The sequence below is a fragment of the Otolemur garnettii genome, unplaced genomic scaffold (genome assembly GCF_000181295.1).
Source record: "Otolemur garnettii isolate 467f Iridium unplaced genomic scaffold, OtoGar3 scaffold00031, whole genome shotgun sequence".
NCBI classification, from domain to species: Eukaryota; Metazoa; Chordata; class Mammalia; order Primates; family Galagidae; genus Otolemur; species Otolemur garnettii.
Window position 1 is genome coordinate 11,748,341 of NW_003852426.1, and position 10,356 is coordinate 11,758,696.

Genomic DNA, 10,356 nt, shown 5'->3' on the forward strand with positions numbered 1-10,356 from the left:
AGTTACCATTCAATAAAAAAAAAAAAAAAAGAAGCTGGGGACAGTGCAGCGTCTAGAGGAGAGAAGACTTGTTTGCATTCCAGAGTGAAGGTTCCTCTCTCTGTGTGTGTCTGTTTCACAGGGACAAAGTCCACTGCTAGATGTTGGGACAGATGTGACCAAGCAAGGTCTTGATCTTCAAGTAGGCTGGACATTAAATGAAGAAAATCAGTATTTATTAAGGACCTAATATGCTCGCGAGGGACTCTCACAAATTTCATTTCTTTCAACCTCACAAAAACCCCATAAAGGAGGCGAGGGTGTTTATTTATTTATTAATCAGATAAGGACACTGAAGCTCAGAAGGTTGAGGAACTTGCCCAAGAGGTCTTAGAAGGAGGCAGAGTTGAAATGTGAGACCAAAAGATTTCAGTCCTCTTTGATCCTGTGTGTCCCCTAGAGAGTTCAAGGCAGGGGATCCCAGTGGTGATTCCAGTCCAGAGGTGGGAGTCTCTGACATGGTGGAGTGAGAAAGAGAAAAGGCTGAGCTCCTAGGAGGCAGAAAACTCCATTCTGGGCTACAGCTGATGGCAGCCACCATGCTTGAGTGCAGGCATGCTCCAAAGAGCCCCCCTGCATTAGTGCCTGCAATTGGGGCAAGAGGTAGGTGGAGAGGGTTCAGCCCAGGTTCCACTCAGTCTTGCTGCCTACACCGGGCTTGGATCTGTAGGAAAGAGGCCACGGACCCAGGTCAAAATGAGGAAGATTAATGTACAGCTGAATCAGGGAAGCCAAAGAAACATGGGTTGGACCAGAGGCCCACGGCTTCAGGGCAGGAGCCAGCAGAGCAGCTGAAGTTGGGAGTAGGCAAGGCACCTGTCCGGGCCCAGGGAGGTGATTTGTCAAAGAGAGGCTAGAACATGAGGGCAGGATCAGGAGCTCCTTCTTGAAGAGTCACAGCCCTGGGTCCCCAAGCTAAGCATCCACCTATGGCCATGGCTAGTGGGCCGCCTGGGTTTCAACCTCTCTGGGGCCCAGCACAGGGAGCCTGAGGATGTGGCCAGCTTGTTTCTTCCTTTTCCCTGCAGCTCCTCCTTGGGAAATCTCACCACGTGCTCTTGGCCAGGGCAATGTGTGTGTAAGAGAGAGGGGATGAGCCAGGAGAGGTGTCTCATGCCTATAATCTTAGCACTCTGGGAGGCCAAGGTGGGTAGATTGCTTGAGCTCAGGAGTTTGAGACCAGCCTGAGCAAAAGCAAGACCCCTGTGTCCACTAAAAAGAGAAAAACTAGCTGGGCACTGTGGAGGGCAACTGTAGTCCCAGCTACTCAGGAGGCTGGGGCAAGAGGATCGCTTAAGCCCAGGAGTTTGAGGTTGCTACGAGTTGTGATGCCAGGGCACCCTCTCCGGGGTGACAGAATGAGACTCTGTCTCCAAAAAAAAAAAAAAAAAATAGAGAGGGGATGAGGCTTCACCAGCTGCACTGGCTGCTCCCTCTGCCCTGGATGGTCCTGCCCTGCTGTCTTCATGGTTCACTTCCTCATCTCCCGCAAGTGTTTCTCAACGGGTGCCTTCCCATCACCCTGTTTGAAACAGCACGGTCCCCATTCCTCCTGCACACCAGTGCCCTCAGCCCTGCTTTATTTTAGTTTTCCTCTCAGCACGTTTTGCCTTCTAACATACTATCAGACTTATTTTTTCACTGTGCTTATTATCTGTCTCTGCCCTGCCCCCCCACACACACTCTAGAACATGAGCTCCGTGTGGGCAGAACTCTGCCTGTTTTGTTCACTATTGTATTTCCAGTGCCCAGGAAACGGCACAGTCTAGATGTCTAGATGCTTAAAACAATATTCATCAAATAATTAAGTAGGAGTGAGCTAGAGGGAAGCACTTGAACACCAAATGAAATTTGGATTTCCAGGCTGTACAGGGGACTTTGGGTAAGTCCCTTTCCCGAGCCTCAGTTTTCCCTCTATACAATGAGGGGCCTTAAGCTCCCAGCTCTGATGTGCTGCAGCCTATGGCTCAAGCCCTTGTCATTTCTCTGGAGAGGAAGTAACATGGCGAAAGAAAAGCTCTAAGGAGGTGAATGGGTGAGTCAGCTGGGAGCTGGGTGGCTTTGAATAGGGAGGTGTGTTCAGGTGTTCAGGTGCAGATGGCCTGGGCAGGAAACCCAGGGGAAGATGAATGGCAGCAGAGAAGGGAGGATAACTAAATGTTAGAGAGCTCCCAGAGAAGGAGGCAGGACTTGGTGATTAGATCTAGGGAAGGGAGGAGAGAGAAGAAAATGATAGGGCAGATTGGAGGCCGTGAGAAGGAAAGGACACCGGATCATAGGCGTCCCCCTATGAGTCAGCTCATAGGGGGGAGGCGACCCCCGGGTGAGTCAGCTCTTTTGTCTTGTCTTCATCCAAATTCCTTCTCCAAAGGAAAAGAGAAGCTCCAAACCATGCGGTTTAAAATGACAGTCTTGGATTTATTTGAGAGCATTTAATGTCCAGTGCCCAGAAGTTGACAGATGATCTTTTCAAAGCTGAGTCTCACCCCTCATACATAGGGGGTCCTTACTTCCAGGAGCCAGGAAGCAAGGTGCAGGCAGAGTGGCCTCTAGCTAGAGCAGAACCAGGAGTTTTGGTAGGCAGGGGTGGGTATGCAGGCTGGGGTGACCCCTAGCTGGACCTCTTCTGGGATCCTCTTCCCATCCTCTTCTCTCAAGTGTCTCTGAGCCCTGCAACAGCTTGAGTAATTACATGGCCCCTCTCAGCACCACCTCCGGTCCCTTCCCAGGCCCCTCCCAGCCATCATTGTGCTCTCCAAGCTCACCTGTCAGCATCTGGAGCTGGTGCCCTGGGTCATGCCCACAGTCCAGTTCAATGGCTGGACGTGTCTCCAGCCTCCGCCCATACCAGGCTGCAGCCCAGAGGGTGATGGCTACCAGAAACTTGATGAGAAAGATGCAGGCCAGGAGGAGAAGGATGGAAGTGGGTGGGAAGAGGGTCTCTCCTTCCAAGATGCTCCTTTGGAGAGACAAAAAAGGCAAGTGGGAGCCTGGAGGTGGCCTGCAGACTGGACTCTGCCCTCAGGGAAGGGGAGAAACTAGAAGCTTCTAGGGGTCATGATACCTCCTCCACAGAACTTTCCTGGGTTGGGGCTCTATGGAGGTTTGGAGGAACCTGCAGTTAGGAGACCTGAGTTCTAGGCATGGTCTGTTACCATCCTTAAACACACCACCTCCTCTCACAAGCAGTTTTCTGCTGTACACAGGGGCACGCCATGTGGAGAGGGTGTGCACACGTGTGTGCTCAGTGGTTACATTGACACAGTTTAAACACCTGTACAAACTCAGGGACCAGTCAGAACTGATTCTGGTCCTACCAAAGGAGCAGTGATCTGGGAGTCCCCAGTTTTGTAGTGAAGTACTGAAACTACCATTGTTGCCTAATTATGTAGATAGAGATTCCCATATGAAGGCTGCTGGGGGAGACACAAGAGGCTATCTATTCAGGAGTCTTGGAGCAGTTGCTCTTAATGAACTGTTATAGGTGGGTTTTTTGGTTTTTGTTTGTTTGTTTTGAGATAGCTCTTCACTTCATTGCCCAGGCTAGAGTTCCGTGGCATCAGCCTAGTTCAAAGCAACCTCCATATCCTGGGCTCAAGCAATCCCTGCCTCAGCTTCCTGAGTAGCTGGACTAAAGGCACCCACCATGACACCCAGCTCATTTTTATATTTTGAGAGATGAGGTCTCACTCTTGCTCAGGTTGGTCTTAAACTCCTGAGCACAAGGGATCCTCCCACCTCAGCCTCCCAGGGTGCTGGGTTGATAGGCATGAGCCACCAAGTCTTTCAATATCCGAACAACTGACACAGTCACCCCAGCACATACTAGCTGGCTGGAGGAGTGTTTAAGCAAGTCATGTAGTGGCACTTTTATGCTCTTAATTGCCTTGGAATTTGTAGTTCAGGGTCACCACCCTGTACCCTATGTCAGGCTCTGCAGGGTGGAAGTCTGCCCAGGCATCTTTGGAAAGACCCAGCACCATACCTGGCAATGCTGTGCTCCACATGGATGTCTTCCAAGCTGTCTGACTCCCCAGGGACCCAGAGATCGCCAGCTTCCTCCTGATCCAGAGGGTCTGCAAGAGACAGAGCTGTGACCCTCCAGCACTCTTTGACTTTCCTTAGTGGGCAGAATCCCTTGGGCTCTGATCCTGTGTGGATCAAGTCATTAACCTCTCTGAGCCTCAATTTTCTCCCCTCTAAAATGGGGCAATTATGAACACCTCCTCAATGACAGGGTTGCTGAGATTAAGTGCCAACATCTCTACATGCCTACCACCTCACAGGAGCTCACTTACTGCAACTCCACCCTCCCGTCAAACAGGGTTGTGAAGAGCAAATGCAATAATGGAAATTCCCTTGGAAATCCAGGGCAAACTGTCAAGCTATCTGCCTTAGCCATGGGCAGGCATTATATTATTGTTTATTTGCCACCCTCTTGGGAACTGACTGACCCTTAGACCTTGACAGGGCTGACTGTTCATGTCTCTTGCTGCTGGCTCTTAGAAAAGTGGTGGAGGTAGGGTTTGCGTATAGGGTTGGCCATCTTCCCTGGCCTCTCACCTTAGGCAAATACTTCTCAACCCTCATTTCCATCAGAAAGGGCTATATTGGGAGGAGGAGTTGGGAAAGGGAGAGTCAGAAAAGGCATCTATGACCCCAGATTTGTTCTGTGGGACACAACTGTACCCTGGAGACTTGGACAGAAGGCTTTCCTAGAGGGTGGTCCACATGCACAGCATAGGGGTGGGAAGGAGCCATCCTGTCTCACCTATTCTAGCCTGGAATGAGGCTCCCAAGTCAGTTCAGCAGCAAGAGACTCAGAGCAGGGCATCACTAACCCCTGCCAACCCCCAAGAATTCCCAGGAGCCTTGTGGGGTCAGCAGGACAGACATCATCTCCAGTTAAAGACGAGAAAATGAAGGCCCAGAGCAGTGAAGCACATCGGCCAGCACAAGCAAGGTTCCTTTCCAGGGGCATTTTTCTGCACCATATTGGCGCTTAATTTGTGCTGATAGGTCCATTGGTTAGTGGATGAGGAAAATCTCCTCCTCCTGAAGGACCACCTGTATTGTTCATATACTGACCGGATGTCAAATGGATCCCCTGTTTGGGGAGTAGGGCCAAGCCTAGCTCAGACAGTAACTCAGTGCAACCTCAGTACCGTAGGTGGTACAGTCTTGATCAAGGAGTACAGCCTGGTGTAAGGAATCTAGGCTGGGTTTTGGCCCCCTCGTATGGTAGGAAACCTGCACAACTATCCGTGGCTGCCCTGAGTGGGGGTCTAAACCCACACTGTGGGTTTCTCCAGGATCCTTGAGAGCCCAGAAGGTGGCCCCGCACACAGAAGCCCAAAACATGAGGCCCATCCCAGGGACGACCCAGAGGTGTGGTGCCCTCCCCACTCACCAGCCAGCACCTCCACCAGGACCTTCCTCAGGGTGTCAGCCTCACTGCCATGGAGGCTCTGGCACTGGTAGAGGCCTGCGTCATGGGCTTGAAGATTGCGCAGTGTGATGGTGAGGGTGCCTCCCAGGGCATCGTCTGTGATGGCTGTGCTCCCGTTCCGCCTCTTCAGGAAGGACAGCAGCCACACGCTGTGTGTGCTGACCACACGCTGGCAAGGGCCTGCCTCGTCCAGCTGGCGGCACCAGGCCTTGCGCCTCCCCCAGTGTTTCAGGGAGTCATAGGGGCAGGAGACTCGCAGGGACTGGCCGGCCACACCCAGGAGCACTGTTATGTTGTGGGCTCGAGACAGCTCTGGGGAGGAAACACTCATTCAGTCCTTCCTTCATTCATTTCAAATGTTTACAATGTGCAGTGAGCCAAACAGACAAAAATCCCACCCCTAAGAAGCTTAGGTTTTTAAATAGGTTGGGAGAGGATGGCACAGCATAGGCATGTGTTTGTGGGCAGTTGAGAACCGGGAAACCTGGGTCCTGGATCTGGCCTTCCTACGAAACCAACCATCTCTGGGCCTATTTCCAGAGACACGGATCTTAAAACCTCCTTTAGTCCTGTTCTGTGCATCTTCTCCCTGTCACATGGGCCTAGGACCTCTCCTCTCCCCTGTCTCAAGAGGAGGGCAGGTGGCTCTCTCAGGCCTGGGGCTGGTTCAACAGGGACAGGCTGGGCACCCCTGTATCCCCAGCAAGCTAGCTCTGCCACTGCCCCCACTATTCCTCACTCTGCATCCTCCTCTCCCCTGACCTTTAGCTTCCAGCTTCCCTATTTCTGTGACTTTGTTCCCCTTTCAGGAAGGACTTGTCTCAGAGCTATTTTGGGGGATACATGTGGCTGCTATTTTGGGGACCCTCCTTGGGGAGGGGGAGATGGGCTTGAAGCACCAGCCTGTTGCCAGGGCAGGACTATGGGGGAACCAACCCGTCCTCTGCTTCACCTTCCTCTCTGAGATTCCTCCTCCTCCACCTCCAACCATTGCTCTGAGAGAAACATGGCAGATAGGATTGGGGAGCTGGCGGCCTGCAATTGGAACTAGAGAGACCCGATGGACAGTGTCCCTCCTCCCATGGCAGCCTGTCCATCCCTCAGCCTCCAGGCCGGTACACCCACCTTTCTCCCCTCCACCTCCAGCTAAGAAGCTGCAGGAACAAAACTCCGCTTAGGACAGTCCCTCCTCCCACCCAGGTTTGTTCATTGCTCTGAGGGAGCAAGAGGTGCCCTTCCCTCAGTGTGAAGAGGCAGTTGTATGCAAGAATTTGGGATGTCAACACCCCAACTCAATGACAGAAGTCTTTAGCTCCTGCCCCTTCACTGCTCATCTAGAACAAGGGACAAGAGGACCTCAGAGCGAAGAGTGCCCCAAAGATGCAGAGTAACAGCCCTGGGTTCTTTCCTCCTTTATAATTTCAGGGACTCATAATTGGTGGTTCATAATTTTAGGGAGTTCTTTCAGTGCCACCACAAACTTCCCCAGCTATCAGTTAGTGCCTGAGATACCACCATCAGAATTTCCCTTCCCCTGAAGCCAGAGTCCACCAGCCCCTTAAGCATCCACATGCGTGAAAAGTTTGGCAGTGGGTTTTGACATTGGGAAGGAAGGGAGAGTGTGAAAGATGTGGGCAGGGCCAGGAGGAGGGGGGTGCAGAAGGGGGCTCTTGGGCATGTCAAAGGTTCCATCCTGCTTCAGAGTCCAGCTCAGTGTCCCCTCCATGCCCCAGCCATATGCTCCAGAAAGGAGAGAGAAAGAAGGCATCACAGGATAGGGGTTCTTACCTGTGACAAAGAGCAGGACGAGCAGGCAAAGAGCCCCCATGCCACCTTTCCCACTGAGGGCAGACACAGGGTGCCTTGTGCAAGATCTTGTCTTTCCCTTGAACTGCACAAAACAGAGGATCAGGCAAGTCAGGCGCTGCCCACAGGAACTGGGCTCCTGGGCATTGAGCAATAGCCGGGACTGGGGTCTGGCTTTATGATTCAGAGAGGGGTGCGGGGGAGGGGAGGAGGAGTTGGCTACTGCAGCCCTGGCAGAGGGAGGCTGAGAATCCCAGACCTCTGAGGAGCCAGCCCACCCTCCTGCCGGTGCCAGCCAGGGTGCCCCCCACATGGCTGGGGCTAGGTGGGGTGCAGGGCTGCTTGGTCTCCTCACAGACCCTAGCCTGGGGGTCACTGTCCTCTCAGCTGTGTTCATACCCTCTGCCAGCTGCAGTGCCTGCCATATTCTGGCTCAGCCTCACCAGGGATGGAGATTAGCTGCTCCTTTTAGAGGCCGGGACCCTCACCCAGCTCTCTAGCCCTTCCTCTGGGCTGGCATCCCGGTAGTAGAGCAGCCTGGCATCAAGCCCTTCCTTCCTCGCTTCCTAATGTGTAACCACATGTCCATAGACCCTCTGTGGCTCAGTTCCTGGATCTGTAAAATGGGACTAAGGACAACGCATGGGGCCATTGGGAAGATAGCATGAATAAAGCACAGGCAAAGTGCCTCCGAAAGGGGCCTGACCCACAGTTAGCATTCAACAGATATTAACTATTATCATTATTATCCTAGTTAGTAGGGAAAAGAGATAACGGGCTGTCTGAGAGATGGAGACTTTTCTCTTCCATCTGCAATTTCCAGCCTAACTTTTGCCTCCTCTGAGCAGGTGGCATCTCTTGTGTGCATGTGATCAGGCTGGCATTTATTTGGGGCACACACATGCTTGAACTCCTGATCATCCTATAGGATACAACACTTCCTGGCGTTCTAGGGGTGGACGTGTTTTTCTGCACTGCACATCCCCATGAAGGGTGACCCAGGGACAAAGTCTGCATGTGCAAAGGCACAGAGGTGTGGAACGCCCCAGTGAGGGGGGCTGGGAAGGAGGGGAGAGTGGAAGGAGTTCCCGAGGTGGGAAATCAAGCTGTCCTGGGGGTGAGAGCAGGAGAGGCTGGAGAAGCCTGCAGGGCCCTGCAGATTATCAGAGTCTACCTGAGTTCCCCGCAAGCACTCACTTGTTTATTTTTTATTCATGCATCTACTCACATTTACTGTGCATCTACCATAGGGATGGGGGACGCACTGGTGAAGAGAAGACAGTCCTCTTAGAGACCCAACTGCTCAGCTGTACCTCCAAGGGGAAGAAGGGGGGAAGAAGGGGCTGAGGCCAGCTGAAGGTCACTCCCTAGGTACGTTTCCATGATCCTTTTCTAAAAGTGTGGTTTACTGGTACGTATGGTGCCTAATTTAGGTACACAAAAATTCACCCCTTTTAGGTGTTAGGTCACATAAAACTCAGACATCTGTGTAACAATCACCACAATCACTGTGTCTATTAACAAACACCACAATATAAAACATTTCTATCAGTTCCATAAAGTGCCCTCACCCCCATTTTAGCCAATCTCTTTCTCTCCAATCCAGGACCTGGCAACTACTGATCTAACTTCTGCTCCTATAACCTCCTGTCCTTTCTGAACTGTCATATACACAGACTCACACAGTATGTAGCTTTGTGAGTCTGTCTGCTTTCATACATCACAATGCATTCAACGTGCACGAAGTGGCACTTCTCGGTAATATATATTTTTAATTATTGAACAGTATTTCATTGTGGCGTTCAATCACAGGTAGTTCATTGTAAATGTTCATTCACCAACTGAGCTGATGGACATTTAGGTTGTCTCCAATTTGGGGCAATTATGAGTAAAGTCACTGTAAACATTCATGCATGTATATTTTGTGTGGACATATTTCCGTTGGATAAAATCCTAGGAGTGGGAGTGCTAGATCACAGGTATGTGTACTAAACTCTATAAAATCTGTCAAACTGGGCCAGGCATGGTGGCTCATGCCTATAATCCTAGAATTCTGGGAGGCCAACACAGGAGGATGGCTTGAACTTAGGAGTTTGGATCCAGCCTGAGTAAGAGCAAGACCCCTTCTCGCTAAAAACAGAAAAATTAGCTGGACATTGTGGTGGGCATCTATAGTCCCAGACACTCCAGGGACTGAGGCAGGAGGATCATTTGAACCCAGGAGTTTGAGGTTACTGTGAATTATGCTGATGCCATGGCACTCTACCCAGGGAGACAGAGTGAGACTCTGTCTCAAAAAAAAAAAAAAAAGAAAGAAAGAAAGAAAATAAAACCTGTCAAACTGTTTTCTAAAATAGCTATACCATATTTACATCTTTGTTAATATTTATTATGGTCAGGTTTTAAAAAAGTCTCTTTAATAGCTTTCCAGTGGTGGTATCTCAGTATAGTTTTAATTTGTATTTTCTTAATAACTAATGATATGAAATATCTTTTCATTGTTTATTTGCCATCTGTGCATCTTCTTTGGCAAAAAACTTAGTTCAAAACTTGTGTCTTTTTTTTTTTATTGGCTTATTATCTTTATTACTGAACTGTGAAAACTCTTTATATATTCTGGACACCAGTACTTTATCAGATAAATGATGTGCCAACATTTTCCTCCAGTCTATAAATTGTTTTCTCATCTCCTTATCAGCATCTTTCAAATGGGTAGAAGATTTTAATGACAATGAATTACAATTTATTGATTTTTTTCCTGTGATTTGTGACTTTTTTATGCTCTACTAAGAAATGTTGCTTACAGGGGCAGCGCCCATGGCTCAAGGAGCAGGGTGCCGGACCCATATATGGGAGGTGGTGGGTTCAAACTCAGCCCTGGGCCAAAAACTGCCAAAAGGAAATTAGCCAGGCATTGTGGTGGGCACCTGTAGTCCCAGCTGCTTGGGAGACTGAGGCAAGAGAATCTTTTGAACCTAAGAGTTTGAGGTTGCTATGAGCTGTAATGCCAAGGCACTCTACCGAGGGTGACATAATGAGACTGTTTCAAAAAAAAAAAAAAA

General features: G+C 50.3%; 1 protein-coding gene across 1 annotated transcript in view; it reads right to left on the bottom strand.

Moving 5' to 3' along the window:
• Positions 1-2,579: 2,579 nt before the first annotated feature.
• Positions 2,580-10,356, bottom strand: part of TREM2 (triggering receptor expressed on myeloid cells 2) — a 16,129-nt gene continuing 8,352 nt past the window's right edge. The window contains exons 2-6 of the mRNA XM_003789174.3: positions 7,277-7,379; positions 5,450-5,800; positions 4,025-4,115; positions 2,805-2,998; positions 2,580-2,709 (exon numbers count right to left, since the gene is read on the bottom strand). Coding sequence (XP_003789222.1) covers positions 2,693-2,709; positions 2,805-2,998; positions 4,025-4,115; positions 5,450-5,800; positions 7,277-7,316 — 693 coding nt within the window. The 5' untranslated portion in view covers positions 7,317-7,379 and the 3' untranslated portion in view covers positions 2,580-2,692. The remainder of the gene's footprint in view (positions 2,710-2,804; positions 2,999-4,024; positions 4,116-5,449; positions 5,801-7,276; positions 7,380-10,356) is intronic.